Source organism: Calonectris borealis, chromosome 16, assembly GCF_964195595.1.
Source record: "Calonectris borealis chromosome 16, bCalBor7.hap1.2, whole genome shotgun sequence".
Lineage (NCBI taxonomy): Eukaryota > Metazoa > Chordata > Aves > Procellariiformes > Procellariidae > Calonectris > Calonectris borealis.
Genome location: NC_134327.1, coordinates 19259005 through 19274346, shown reverse-complemented (window position 1 = coordinate 19274346; position 15342 = coordinate 19259005). Strand labels below are relative to the sequence as shown.

The 15342-nt window shown below is 53.5% G+C and overlaps 1 protein-coding gene across 1 annotated transcript in view; it reads left to right on the top strand.

Annotated features, from left to right (window-relative positions):
• Positions 1-3263, top strand: part of LOC142089018 (ankyrin repeat and fibronectin type-III domain-containing protein 1-like) — a 202575-nt gene extending 199312 nt beyond the window's left edge. Inside the window, exon 23 of the mRNA XM_075164898.1 lies at positions 1822-3263. Coding sequence (XP_075020999.1) covers positions 1822-2109 — 288 coding nt within the window. The 3' untranslated portion in view covers positions 2110-3263. The remainder of the gene's footprint in view (positions 1-1821) is intronic.
• The last annotated feature ends 12079 nt before the right edge of the window (positions 3264-15342 follow it).

Sequence of the window (15342 nt, the reverse complement as noted above, 5' to 3'; positions counted from 1 at the left end):
GCACGGGACGGGACGCGTGGCTCTGCGGGAGTGATAGCCGCTGCTGCAGAGGGGGCGAGTCAGGGCCACGGGTAGGGTATTTTGGGGGGACAAGGCAGTGGAGCTGTGGTTCAGCTCTCAGTCCGTGGTTCAGCGGCTGACAGTGGGTCAGTGCCAGCTAGGGTGAGCAGGGAGTGAGCAAAGGTCACATTGATGGGTTTCCCTCACCACATCCTGGCGTTCAAACACATCAGCCCCCTGGTTGAAATCCAGCCGTCACCCCCCTGCCCTGTCCCCAGCCCTCCCACAGCCTCTCCTCCCCGGGCCTCTGCTCCCCTCCCTCCAGCCCGGCGTGCCTTTGGGGAAGGGGGAGCAGGAGCCCCTTGACTGCAGCCCGTGAAGGCGAGCAGGCAAAGCTGCCTCCTTGCTGCAGGCATTGGGGTCCACCAGAGCCGCTGGGCGACCTGGTTCCTCTCCACGAGGGCTTTGCTGCTGAGAGCTGACCCCCCAGCTCTGATCACCCTCACCTGCTCCGGGTGGGATCCCCCATGGAGGAGGACCCCCAGGGCCCACGTCTGGGGCAGGTCCCCATCCGGCTCTGCCACCTCCTTTGCTCCCAGCCACGAAGCTTCTTCCCCTGTTGAAATTTCCCGTCCAACATCCCCGGTGCCCAGAGCGGAGGCGGACGGAGCCGCACAGCCTGCCCATAAAATGGCAGAGGAAGGACAGAGCCGACAGGCTGATGGGTTTTATTGCTGGGGAGTTTTGATAGCCGGTTTCTCCGCACCCAGCGGGGACGTTAGAAGCAGAGGGGAATCTGACTCTCAGTATTTATTTTCCATTTGAGAAATTACCATAGATTTCTATGCAACTGAAGCGCAGCCCTCGGGTTCCTGGCGGGCTGCCCACGTGGCTTTTGAAGTTGCAAAGCTCTGGACACGCCTGCTTGAAAGCGTTTTACGATGCTCTTCTCGAAGAAAGCCGAGTTCAAAGGAAAGGCTCCTCGGCTGGCGTAAATCAGCTGAGCCCTGCGATGATTGTTCAGAGCTGGCAGGGTTCACGTGGGCCAAGGGCTCGGACCACCCTGCCGGGGCACTGCTCACGGCGCTCCGCAAGCCCTTACGGATGTGCCAAAGGAAACCGTCGCCTTGCCCGGGCGAGGATGGATGTCCCACTTTAGGGCCTTTGAAGTCAAGTAGCAGGCTCCGACAGTCGTTAGCAGCCAGAGCCCAGATGAGCTCGTTTTCTCAGCCATATTTGGGATTCAGAGGGCAGTCCCCAAGAAAGCAGAGAGGGAGAGCGAGGGTAGCTGTTGGTGGGAGAACCCCGAGCTTGTGAATGAGACGAAATTTAGCACCGCTTCCCAAAGAGGCTTCAGCTCAGCACTGCTGGTTTGGCAGAGCTGTTGTGGTTCAGCTGCTCTGATGGTCTGGATCCTGCTCCCGAGAGGGACTTTACACAGATGCCTCGGTGGTGCCAGGAGCAGGGCTGGGGCTGAGCCCTGTCGGGCCACAGGTAATGGGATGGTGGGGCAGCCTGAGCGGAGCGGGCGAGCCGGAGGTGACACATGCAAGCGTTGAGCTGTAAGGACTCGGAGAGTGCAGTGGAGGCAAGAAAGCGGTGCATGAGTTGGGGCCCCGGCACGCCTCCATGTCCCCAGCCATGGTGTGCCCAGGCTCTGTGCCGGGCTGCTGCTGCTTGCTCACCGGGCACCTTTGGGGCGGCTGTTCCTCCACCCTAATGATCACCGCTGTAGGACACGCCATGTGCTGCCTCTGGTCCCTGGTTCCTCCTCGTTCCTCCCCCTTACCGTCCATCTCTCCCACCTTTCTCTTTCCGCAGCTGCACGTCACCAGCCAGACGTCCGCCGGGGAGGTGGTGAAGCTGGTGGTGCTCGAGATGAACGACGTCTCCCGCGGCGTGCTGGGCGGCTCGGCCGCCTTCTGCTACGGCGAGGAGCAGCTGGAACACTTCGGACTGGTGTTCACCTCCGATGAGAGCGAGCAGTGGCTTCCCGATGACTTCTTGCCTCTGTCCCTCCAAACTACCCGGCCCGAAGGGCGGTTCTTCGTCCGGATCAAGGAGACGTCCCCTCTGGTGCTCCAGTATGGGCCAGCGACCACCGTATGAGAGGAGGAGAGCTGGCCGGGCAGCGCGGGGACCTCAGCTTCCAGAGAGCAGACAGCTCGTCTCTGATGCTTCCTTCTTCCACAGACACCCTCTCATCAGGCGTCCGCGCGGTGGAATGGGATCATACTGGGCTGTGTGTTATTTGTTTGTGTTTTTTGTTTTTTTTTTTTTTTTTTTTAACCAAAGAGACATCGAGACTCAGTTTTTCTGACTGCAGAACAGGAGGGTGGAGTGCGGAGACCTCAGAGCTCGGGAGGAATCTGCAGGAATGGAATTTTTGAAAGTAAACATTTTTAAGGGGAAAGGAGGGGAGAGAGAGGAAAAATATTACAAGAAGCAGCAATACCTTTTTTTTTCTTTCTTTTTCTGAAAAGCCTTGTTTGGGATTCACTGAAGGCAAAGCCACATAGGATTGCTGGGCAGGGTTGTGGTGTCAATGAGGAGAGGGCACGAGTCACAACGACAGCACTGAGAAGGGTGTTTTCCTATCTGCCCTCCTTTCACTGTACCTGGAGAAACAATTCTTGCACATAGTTCTTGGAACAAAATGATATTATTATTTTTTTCCTGAAAAAAATTAATAATAATTGTGCTAGAGACACTGGAGTTGTGTAAGAGGTGAAGACCCTTTGGCTTGTTTTAAAGGCAAAAGGAATCCACGCCGCCAGCCCCGCGCGCGCACACAGCTGTGTTGGTGCCACCACCGGAGGTTTGCTATAGGGCATCTACTGCAGCACCCTGCACACCACCCCGGGATTTCCTTTCCTCCTCGGTTGCCGTTTTGTTCTGGTGATTGTGCTTGGCCTCTCTTGTACGTCCTATAGCATGACATTTTGTTAGCCACTAGGTCTCTTGTTAACAAGGTTATTTTTCTGATCTCCTGTGGTCCATAGTAAAGATGACTGCTGCTGACTGCGTATCACTCTCTTCCTTCTTGCGGCTTGATGTGTAGTGTTCCTTCATCCCCCAAATTAGCCCTGATTTCAAGGGCTGGGTTCATCTTTCCCAGGAGCATTTAATGGGATGCTTTCCACCCAGTGGAGGTTTACATTAACATGCAAATCGCATGTGTGGGAGCGAAGTGCAAGTTAAAAATGTTTTTCTGTGCTTCATAGCTCTGTAAGGCAGTAAAATAAACTTTGGCATGCAAAGGCAGTCACCTCCACGTGGTGTTGGAAACCCAATGGTTGTAGGGCCCGAGCATCTGCAGTTAAATGCATTAATCCAGTCCTGCAGCCTCCACCGAGGGAAGAACACCAGGAGAAGAGCGTGGAAAGCAGCGAGAGCTCACAGCTGTATTGCAGCTGGCGCAAACACTTCCAAGCGAGCGGCAGCAAGCAAGGTGCGAGGCTGGCGGTCCTTCGCAAGGTGAGGCTCGTGTTGCTGATGGCCCTTTAGCAGCCGCCTCGCTCCCCTTCTCTCTGCATGGAGGGGTTCGGATTGGGCAGCAGAGCCCCGTCCCTGGGTGCCGGGATGAAGGCAGGGGCTCTGCGGGCAGCCGCGCGGGGTCTGCCTGCCGGCTGCCGTCGCTCCTCGGAGGTTCGTTGTGCCTTGCTGCAGAGAGCCAGCGGCACGCTGTGCGGTGCGGGCAGGAATATATCCCAGCACGAGCCCTTCGCCGCCCCACGTCAAAGCCACTCTGAAGGGGAGGATCGTGTGCCAGCCCCTCAGCTGGTGCAAATCAACAGCACCGCATTGACGTCAGCGCAGACACCGCCATGGGACGTGGAGGCGAGCGGCAAAGGAACATTTAAAAAGGCACTTCTCCCATCTCCTTTCCCCTTCGCTCGGCTCCTTCCTCAGGTTAAAACCAATCGCGCTTTCGCAGGTCAAGGAAGAAGCAGGTTGGTGAGTGTAGAGGTTCCCATGGAGTTTGTCCTTGTTGGGCATCCACGGGCATCGACATCCTGAGGAGGCAGGAGCTGCAGGGTAGCCCTTCCCTAGCAAGAGCTTGTTCACATGCGTCACCTACTGATGCTCAGAGCCTGGGGCAGAGGAGAGGCACAACTGGTGGAAAACTATTAAGTGGCTTTCTGGAAGTCACAGAATGAATTCAGTATTAGAGCAGGGCTACGTACAGAAAGCTACATCTGTGTTCCTGATGCTCCTGAGCACGGATCCGTGCAACTCTTGCTGCCCTTTTATTTGACCCCAGAGGGGAAAAAGGCCTCCCCTTTTCTTAAGCAATTGTTCTCCCTTCCTAGAAGCCCTGCTCCATCCAGAGAGGTGGAGCCATGACCCAAAGCCAGGCACTGACTCTTTGGCCAGAGTGGACATGGGGCAGGCTCTGCAGCTAGACCCTGCTGGGATCTGGTTACCCACGTTCTCAGTGCAGAGCCTCTGCCCATGGCAGGAGCTCGCTGGCCGTGCAGTGCTTTTCTGCAGGAGTTTCTCTGGCCGCGTAGCAGGATGTATCATTTGGCTGCAGGGAACAAAAGCAGTACATGGTTTCATGGGAGCTCCTCCCCTTGACTGGAGGAGGAAGAGGGAAAGAGCAGGGGCCTGGGTAGAAGCAGAGTTGGATGCAGTCAGAGTGGGAAGGGTGGGAGTTGCACAGCGGTCATGTAGGAAACGCCCCTACCCAGGGGCACTGGGACGTGTGATGTCCTGAGGGAAGCTTCACTCCTCCCCCAAACGCATCTTCAACCCTGTGAGATGGACTTTACAGACACCTCTGCCCTGCGCTGGTAAATGATGCATGATAAGGTGGGACTACCATGAAAAGCAGAGCAAAGAGGGCCTGGGTGAAGAAGAGATGTTTCTGGGGCAGGCTTTGCTGCATGTTTCTTGAAGAATGGCACTTGCAAGGTGGTTGCTTCTTTTGACATTCTCCTCCTCTCCCTGGGTGGCTTCATGGGCACATTGCAATGTTTTCTTTGAAACAGGTCTTGAAGCCTTCAGACGCTCTCCTGCCCTTCCCCATGGCCAAGGGGTAGGAGCAGAAACCATGTAGGCTCTGAACGTGGCAGTCTCTAAGGCTATAATCTCAGTGCTAAGGGCTGCGGGGAGCCGATGTGGCTGCTTGAACCAGCCTGGAGCCATGAGGTGGTTACATGAAGGTTGGTTTTTAATATTTGAAGGCTATGTCACATGCGCTCTTAGGCAGGGTGATGTTACAGTTAAGATTGGGGCTTAGTGGCTCAAGGCCCTAAGGGGCATCGAGGCTCTGGGTTAGGTGGCTCAAGCTTTGCTCTGTCACTTCTTCACCCCCCTGTGCCTCAGTTGCTCTCTGTTCCCTTCTTTCCTCAACCCAAAGCCATGCACCTGGCAGCAAGTGGCCCGAGCAAGGCTGGTACAGGGCTGACAACCTCCCACCAGCTTCAGCATCACTCTCCAGGCAGCTGGCACGGCGTGACGAGGTGTTGCTGTCAGGCGAGGAGGAGCCAGCAGCACGAGGATTACCAGGGTTTGCCCTGGCAGGTCTCCTCGCGCTCTGCACTAACTGCCACGGTGACAGAGGTTTGGTGAAGGGGGCTTTCTCAGTGGGGACCAGCCTGGCACTCGCTCCGGCGTGTGCACCACGGCACAGGTGATGGAGGAAGATCCCCAGAGCACCTGGCTCAGCCCTGCTGTCTGCTGGCATGGGGAAGCGATGGAGGTGGAGCTGGAAGAGGCATCATTTGCTTGTAACAATCCCTTTTCCCCAGTATTTTAATGAGCAAAGCAGGCTCAGGAGTCCAGGAGGCGCCCGGGAGGGGACTCTGCCTATGCAGACCTGCGTCACCGGGCACAGACATCACCGTCCCTGCAGTACTGCCAGCCACAGGCACTGCCGATATCCAGGCCCAAACAGCACTGTGCCCGTACACGCATGCACCCCCCCGCATGCCATACACCCATCTGAGCCCAGGCGAGCACCCCCGGTGCGCACTAACCCCCGCCGCACTGGCGTGCCACCCAGATGCCCCGCACGCACACACCATCCCTCCTTGGGTGCTCTACACCTACCCACCCCGGACAACCCCGCGTCGTGGTGGATGGGGCATCCTTAAAAATCTCATCAGGGTGAGGGCAGATATGAGCAATGCTTATCTGGGAGGTGGGGCAGAAGCAAAGGTTTGGGAGAAATAGAGAGCAGCCCGTTGTCCACCAACGTGAGCTCAACAGGCAAGCTCGCTATGCCAACACTGCTCGTCTCCTGCTGACCTTAAGCCCACAGCAAACCAAATGGCTCTGGGGTTTCCCTTCCAGCTGGCAGCATGCAGGGTCTGAGGGCAGCAGCGGGCATCACATAGGGATGCATTTCCAACCTTGCCTGGGAGGCAGGGGCTGGTCTCCCTGGCTTGGACCTGTGGCCTCCTCTTCCATGCACCGTGGAGCACCAAAAGATGACGGTGCAGAACAATTTGTACTTTGTGAGGGTTTTTTCATTTCTTTGTGAACATCACTTCCATCACTAACAGCATTTAAATGCGGATCAGGGTATTAGTTTTTGCTGTTAGCGACAGTCAAAGCCAAACATCGGCTTGTCCAGTCCAGCAACCAGGTCTTCTGCTCCCTCTGCTCGGAGGTAGACCCAGGTCCAGAAGCTCAGCAGGAGAAAACTGGCTTACTTCCATGACGGTTAATGGGAATGTATTAATTTACATCACCAGAAGAGCCATCCCTGCGTGGTATTTTGCTCACATTTTATGGATTCATAGAAACAAACCTGAATTGTGACACTCTGAATTTCCTCCCCAAAACCAGGAGCTTGTTGGCATCAGTTCTAAAGCACCTGCATTTCTTTTCTCCCACCCAAAGGGAGTTTCTCAGTTTATCAGACACGAATCCAGCTTTGTGAGGGGTGAGACGTGGGGGTTTTTGGTTGGCTTTTTTTCTTTTTTGCCTTTTTCTTCTACCCCACCCCTTTTTTTTTTTCCATGGGACACTTCTTTTTTGTGTTCCTGCTTTGGAATTTCTTTCCTTAGTTCTGGTTACGGGGGAAAGCTGAAGAGCTACCCTTTCTATAGAGCAGTTGCAATGTCCACCGAGGAGAAGCACTCTTAAGCCTGATCTGTTGAATTCAGTGGAAGCCTTTCTTCCCTCAAACAGGAGGTGAGAAATGGCAAGAGCCATGCCAGCCATCCAAAACACAGTGGAAGTTCCAGGGCTGTTCCGGCACATGCAATTACTAAGTTAATTATTGCTCTATCATCTGTAGGAGCTCTGTGCAATTACTGTGCAGTTACATGGACTGTTTACCCATGTAGCTTATAAATAGAGTTGCCATATAATTGAAATGTGCTGTGATCAGATTTATGCTGGGTGAATCAAGGGGTTGCTGAGTGCCCACAATTTCCTTCCCCAGCACAGATGCCCACTGAGGAGGCAGCTTCGCCAAGCAGCCGCTGAGCAAAACACTCTTGGCCTGAGGCTCGCTGTCAAGCAGCCTTTACTCAGACAGCCCAGGTTTCGCCAAGAAACCACACACTGGTGTACTCTGTACCTGTGGGCAAAGCCACTTCCCATGTGGAACCGGGCTGGACAATGCAGATTTTAGACCGAGATTGCAATTTCCCAACCACAAAGACACTTGGATTGTGAGTCCTGGTAACGTTAGCACCATCAGAAAGCTCCGGCTGACTTTGGTGTGTCTAGGATTTTTTGGCTTGAGGTTCTCCAGACCCACCTATAGACCAGGCAGAAAACAGCTCTTTCCACCCCATGAAAATTCCCAGGACGCAGGAAAGTGTTCTGTTCCCAAAGTGACCTGAAAAATACAACACCGTGAAAACAGGAACTGAAAATACAAAAGTAAAAACTCATGAGGAAGCAATAGTGCTTTATTTTATTATATTTTCCACTTTAAAAAAGAAAAAAACCACTAACTTTTTTCTTAACCAAACTAATTTTCACTTGAAAAACCAAAACACGGAAACAGGCCAGTGAATATCTCAAGTTTGTTCTAACTCAAGAATTTTGGAAGATACCATTTGTTGAAACCAACAGTCTATTATGAACATTTATATTACGGCTAAAATGGCATTTTTTGGTGGGAAGAAAAAAGAAAAACCCTACAGATTATGTGTTTTTTGTATAGTTATTCCCTCAAGCTCCAGCTTAATCCAATAGACTGTAAACCACATGCTTAAAGCTGAGCATGCCCTTTGCCGACTCAGACTTCAAAGAACCTTTGGAGATGCAAACGTGGTTGTCCTGAAGTAATTTAATCTGATCTATAAATTAAGATAGCAACAAGAGTATGATTTTGCTCTTCTTTGACTGTTTTTGAGCTTCTGGACCCCATTCCTAGACTTGCCGTGCCACTGCTTAAGGAGGGGTGGTGGGCAGCAGGAGCTATAGCCGCTGGCTAAGAGCAGAGCGGCATTGTGCACGTCCTGCAGCTCCTTGCTGGGGGTAGCGGCCAGGTACCCACTTTCACCTGACTCAGCCCCCAGGAAATCCCAGGCTGGAGCTGGCTGCCCAGCCTGCAGGAGGTCACAGCAGCTCCGCCGCCGAGGTGCAGTTTGCTGTGGCAGAAATAGCTGCAAGCGCTGCTCCTGAGCCAGCCACATTCCTCTCTTCCCCCAAAGCTCCGTGTGGTGCCGGCCACATCCAAACCACAACAGAGCACTCTGGGCAGACAAATGTCACTGCTGGTGCTAGCAGTTGTACAGGGCCCATCACCATGATGGTATCAGTTGACCTGATTCCCAGCGTTTTTCATTAAGACAGCTAGTTTCCAACAATGCCTCAAACCTGGAAATTAAATCACTAAGTGCTTCCAGCGAGGTTCTGGAAATCCATCCCACTGACTCCTAACCATGCTGCCTGGAGAAGGGGGCAGAGAGGTACAAAGTGTCCCAGAAAGGATTAGCAGCGTGTGCTGTGGTTCACGGGTGAGTGTTGTGGTGGGGGAACGTACTGGGAGATGTTATCTCCCTAAGTTTTGTGCTATTCCTGACCCCAGCGCTGCTGTTCCTGCTCCTTCATGAGCAACACACTCAGTTAATTGATCTACATTAAGAACAAACCCAGCCCGGTCCCACACAGTGCCCTTCATCGATGCAAAGCTCAGCAGGTCATGGGGTGGAGACTTTCATACCACAGCACGGCTTAGATGAGGGCGACACTTTTGTGCATGCTGGATTTTCACTCTGCCCATAGTTAACCTTGTAATGATACCAGTAAGCTGAAACCAGGTGCTAAATTCTACTAAATTTATCTTAAAGGATGTGGGAAATGACCAACTAATTATAGATCCATATATCTTTAAAGAAAACTTCCCTTGGGTGGCATTTGGTAGAGCAGCCGCAAATACCACGTATCTTTGGCATAGAAGCAAGGGAGGAAGAATACACCAGGGTCCCACTGTTGCACCCTGTGGTCAGTGTCGGTAAAACGTGAGCGTGGATCACACCACCAGCCATGCCCGGTTGCATCCTCTCACAGGGACTGCCTGGTCCTGCCATCCTGCCCATTGCAAGCACTGAGTGAGAAACCATGGTGCGGTGATGGTACCCAGCACGCTCGGACCGGGAAGGAGGGTGGGAGGAGAGAGGCGGACGGCCTGCCTGCACGATGGGGCCCAGTGCTGCAAGGTCTCCGGGGGGGGTTCAGCTTTCTTGGTGTCTAATGAAGGGCTCTGCAACAGGAAGACCCTGTGATATGGTCTGCAGTCGCTCCGCTCTAGGCTGAGCACTGAGCATGGATTAACAGTGCGCCCAAGCTGCCACAGGGATTTAAATCCCAGGTTTTGTTGTTTTGGCTGTAAGTGGAAACGTACCTTTTTGCACCATGCTGATGCACAAATATTTGTACAAAGTCTAGGATGCGAGATTGACTGCCTCAGGGTCAGCTGGTGGCATGTGCTGCCATGGCAAGCAGAGATGGAGCCATGCGAGCAGAAGGCTGTGGCCCCTTGCTGGTTAGGCCTGATCGCACAAGGATGTGCACAGCGGTGCAGACGGGCAGCTGGGACGCTGCCAGGGGTTGGGGTTCCTGGATGCCCACAGGTTAAGTAAAATAGAGGTAAAAGATGTGTTGGGGAGTCTCTTGGAAACACCCATCTGCACAATTTTGTGGTGGTGTTTCCTTGCAGATGACTTTGCCAGCCCTCCTGCTTTGCTAGGTTAACTCAAGGTCAGGTCTCAATGAAGTCAACTGGAGAGTTGCCCTTGGCACCGGTGGGACCAGAGATTTGGCCTGGAAGTAGGTTGCTGGGCAAGGGGTGGTGATCCACCACCACAGGGAGTGCCTCTCCCAGCAAGCATGCGTGCAGTAGATCCCTCATCACTCGCCATGGCTTGGGTCTTGTTTTCTGGTCCAGGTTGCGACAGGGAGCTGAGGAAGGACACTCGCTGCCTCCATCGGCAGTTATCTCCCATTTCCATGTGTGGCTGGTACAGGACAAACTAAGCCCTTTTTCATTTGTCACCAATTGGGGGTGACTTCGCGAAGCCGAGCTCTGTTGCGCCGTCATGCTCCGGCTAGAAGCGGCTTTGATCTGGGTGTTTAATGAAGACGTTAATTGATAGCACGTGGAGAGGAATTTGAGCAGCTCTGAGCTGTCTCCCAGCCCCTCAGATCCCAGAGCCATCATCCCCTTCAAAACAGAACAGAAGAAGAGTTATTACAAAACAAATCATGTTTGTATAGGCGCTTAAAAAAAAAGTCCTCTCCGGCTCTGTTAAGCTCATATTACTGGCAGGGCTGAGCTAAAGAGACCATGTGCACCATCGAACGCCTTCAGCAAATTAAACCAGCGTCAACGAGAGGAGAAACAAGGCACTGCTGTCCAGATCCTGTCCAGACGGAAGCAAGACGAGACGCGACGCGGGGCGGCCGCGGGTCCCGCTCTGCTTGGCGAGGCGCCCATGGCGCGGCTCCGCTCCTGGAAGCGCCCGTCCCCAGCGGAAGGGAGACTTCTGCCCGCTGGGAGCCCACGCCTTCCAGCCGAGGATCCCTCAGCCCCGGCGCTTCGGGGAGCTGGAGGCTTTTCAGCGCTCAGCTCCACACGTTCTGGCAGCCATGGCTTGCTGCAGACTCCGTCCTCCTCTGCCCAGACGTGCGCTAACTGCAGGCAGCGCCAGGCCCTGCGTAGCTGGAGCTCGCATCCTTCCGGACACGCATGTTTCTCCTAGCTGATGGTGCACATCCAGCTCTGGCCACTGCTGGCGAGGTCCTCTTCCCAACGGGGCTGTGGGTTACCTACTGGCAGCCAACTGTGACCTTGCTGCTCTTCTCCGTGACTTTGTGTAGAAGATGCTTCCGTTCCTTGCCTGGTCCAAGTTACCTGCACCCCAGCAAGCCACCCCGCGTACTGCCGGGAGACTTGGGAGGACGCAATATTTTGAGACCTCTCCCCCTCCGTCAGATTGGATTGGAATTGGCTGGTGGACTGAGAAGTTATTAGGAACAGACACCCCCAGACAATGTGATTGCACAAGCTTCATTTCCTTAGAAAACCAGGCCAACAGAGCAGGAGTCTGTCAGTAAACATGTTGATTCCAGGGTCTTTTCTGTGCTGCTCGCAGGAAAGAGCACACAGCGCTGGCACCCGGCCCGCACCACCAAACGCTGCCTTTCGCTCGGGGACGTCTGGACGCAGCTCGTCTGTCGGAGGATCAGCAGCGTTTGAGCGGAGGGTTGCGTTGCCCATGCCTCTTGGCGATCGCCAACAAGCCAAAGATCTCCCAAAGCAGGCAGGGTGGATGATGTGGGGTGAGCTGATTGCTCCCATGGTGCACAGTGTGCAGGGTGGGCACCGGTGGACTTGGACTCAGTCCTGCTTGGCAGACCCGTTAGACTCCACCGCTGCCCAGAGGTGGGCTGAGAGCAGGACATCATGGTGCTCGTATCCAGAGCCGTCCATGCTCCACGCTCAGAAAGGTGCAGGAGGACCGTGGTATATGGTCCCTGCAGCCCAGCCTCTCTGGTTTCCAGCGTGCCTTCCAACTGGAACTCAGAGCCAGGAATCTTGGGGCATTTTCTCCCTTTCCTTCACCCAGACACTTATCCCTGCACTTCCCAGCCCCTGGAGTTACAGCCTCCCCGCAGCCAGGCTGGAAGAAGATCTCTTGCAACACTGGAATGCTCTGCAGTCATTACCTCCCTCCCTAGAAATTTTTGGGGTCAGAGGACATAAGTCTCAGTAATCGTCCAACAACGTCAATGGAGCTCCGTTGATTTACACCAGCTGAGGATCAAACCCCTCCCTTTCCTCTCCCATATTTAAGATATTTTCCAGACTTCAGACATATTCAGAGGAGGGAGTTGATGGCTCCTGGGTTGTTGAAGAGGTTCCAGCTTTGGTCCTGGCCTGGAGTAACATGAATATGGTGGCTACCCTCTCTCTGCCTCTACGTGGAAAAGCTGCGCTCCCGCGGTTTGCTGGCCGTCGAGCTGGCAGACTGACTGGGACAGGCATTAGCGAGCCCACACACATGCTGAAGGTCTCTTCAGTCTGAGATGTGGCTCCGTCACCATTTCTCTCACGGCCAGCACGAGCACGCTCCCGCGTATGCCATCCCTGCTCCGTAGCATGCTATGGACCCCACCGCCTTGGTTCCTCGTTTCTCCAGCTGCAACAAAATCCAGCTCACTGAAGCTTTGCATGGTCCATCTCAGGGCTCACCTCGTCCCTCCTCAAGCCTTTGCCAAGCAGGACATCACTGCCGCAGAGCCGGCGGAGCAGGAGCGGCACTGCTGAGCTTGAGATGCTCCCACTGGGGACCAGAAAACCCAGCCACCTAGACCGTGGACCTGTCTATCTGCAAGAAAAAAGACACCCACGAGCATTGAGGGAACCTCGGTTTCAATGCGTAACAGTGAAAGTTTATTCTGAGCCCAGTGTTTTGGTCTGGGCAGCTGGGCCAGTCTTGAGGGGAAACGCAGTTAATATTGCTGATAGCTGGATCCAATTTATAAGGCGCTCAGCAGAGACAATCATCAGGGAAGGAGACAAATAATCTTCAGGCAATTAAATTTAATTGTTCCATCTGAAGATTATTTATCTCCTTGCCTGATGAATGTCTCCTCGAAGCGCCTAATAAATTGGATCCAGCTATCACTGATAGTGGCTGCTTTCCCCTGGCAGCAGGGAAGGGTGTGGAGAGCAGAGCAGTGCTCAGCTCTGTGTGTTGCTTAAGATCTGTCACCTCGAAACATCTTTTTAGCAGACTTGAAAGTGTCCGCAGGCTTTATCAATACACTGCTCTTATACAGAGGGCTTGGCAGTCCTGGGCTAGATCGTGCAAAAGCTCCCAGACCAAGGTGCTGGGTGGAACGAGATCCCACGTATTAGGTTATAATAGCAGGCACCAGTGAAGATTTGGAAATCTCTCTGTCTGTCTGTCTCCACTTCATTAGCTTTCGGTCTGGCTGTTTGTGAAAAGGGCCGAGGAGGAGGAAGCCCTGCAGGCTGGAGTTGGCTGAGAGCTGATCTGCCAACAGCACAGGAGCTTGGAGAAGGGTTTCCCATGGGATTATGGAGCACGGCACCGCTCCTGGGAGCTCCCCCGGGGCTCTCCATCCCTGCCAGTGAACATCTTAAGCCCCGAGCAGGTCAGTTTATCGCTGGGGCAAGACCTGTCTTTTTTAGCACACTTCTCCTCCCATTGCAAATACCGTACTTGTCTTTGCAGTTGGCCCTTTTTCGTGCGTTTGCTTGTTTGTACCCTGCACGGAGATGGGTCTGCACTGGTTGGAGGGCCCAACACGTACTTCCAACAGACAAAGGAAGGTTGGCCCAGGTGAATTAAAGCGAAGAAAGTCTTGGAAAGCAGCACAGTCAGGAGGTCATCCCAGGAAGGGGGAAGAGGCATCGGTGAGGAGTGCGTGGAACTCTTCTCCCAAGAGAAAAAGAGTAACTGCAGCACAAGTTATGCTCTGGATGGCCTGATTTCCAGGAGGTGGGATGCATAATCCTCATTTGAGATCATTTAACCACCCAGACAGTGGATTGCAGCCATGCTCGTGTTCCTAGAGCTCCTGATGGCCAGGTCACTTGACCTGTGAATAGCCTGTGCTCTGCCTGTCCACAGCCTGTTATGAGAGCTGATTGCAGGCTCGGGACAGCGGTAAAAGCCTTGGGAGTCTGTGGGTGTTCTGAGGGACTGTGTGGCTTTCTAAAATCGGGTCTCTATTCACCATCCAACCGTTGAATAGTTCAGTAGTATTTAATTAGCATACAATAACTGTCCCATTGAATTTGATGGAATACATCATTTTGGAATGCTATTTACAGTGCTAGTTTTCTTACAGAAATCCATGTGTCAGAGCTTTATCCATTATTATAGTCTTTAAAATAGGCAGATGTGCCTTTCATGGCCAACTGCATGTTTTATTAATGGGCTAGAACTATCAGATGTATTGTAAATCACGGGACGTAGCCACCAGTCTGGTGCTTCTCTCCTCCAAAGTCCTAAGGCAAGTAAGCTTAATTGACTGAACGGCTTGTAACGAACCATGGGGCACATGCTCACTTCCCTGCTGTAGGAGCAGGTTCTTCCAACCACTGGCAGTCCTCACTGCCTCTCCTCCTGACCACATCTGCTCCCCTTTGCCTGCTTTGGAGGGCATGCAAACCTCCACTTGGCACATGCAAACCTTCACGTTTATGTATAGATAATATAATTAACATGGGCTGCTCTGCTCCCTCGACTGCCTCTTTTCCTTCCTATGGTTCATCTGTCACCTGCCCCTCTCCTCTCCAACCTCTGCCTTCCAAAGTCAAAGGCAGGAGCAGGGGACTAGGTCTTCTCCAGCAGAGCCACATTCCGCAGGTCCCTTCTTCATTCAAGCCCTCACACTTTGCACACTTTGCACCCAATTGGGTCCTGTCTCACTCGAGCCAACAGAGCAGCATCTTGCTTCATTTGAATATTAACTAACTACTTACATGAGCTCTTTTGGCGGGATTGAAAATACTGCATGGGTGATCACACCATTGGAAATAACCAGGAAAGGCAGGGGAGGGACACGCCAAAAGTGAAAGCCAACTTCAGACTGAAGGTTTTGTTGAAAAGCGTTTGGCAAAGACGCGCTGCCCGCAGTCAGAGCCTGCCCAGCGAGCTCCAGGCACGTGGCAGGGCTCGCAAGGGCACGCAGACCCTCTTCTGCAGACAAGCCTGGCAGGTTTTATGCCTGGCTGATGACAGAAATACCCTGTTGCTGCTAACAGGGAGCATAGCCAGTGACAGGGCTTGCTAAAGAGGGGTTAGAGTGTTTTTGGAGGGCATCCGTAGTGAGCACAGGTTAGTGCCGCACACACAACTAGTGCTTGGGATGGTGCTGCGTGCAACGGCATCT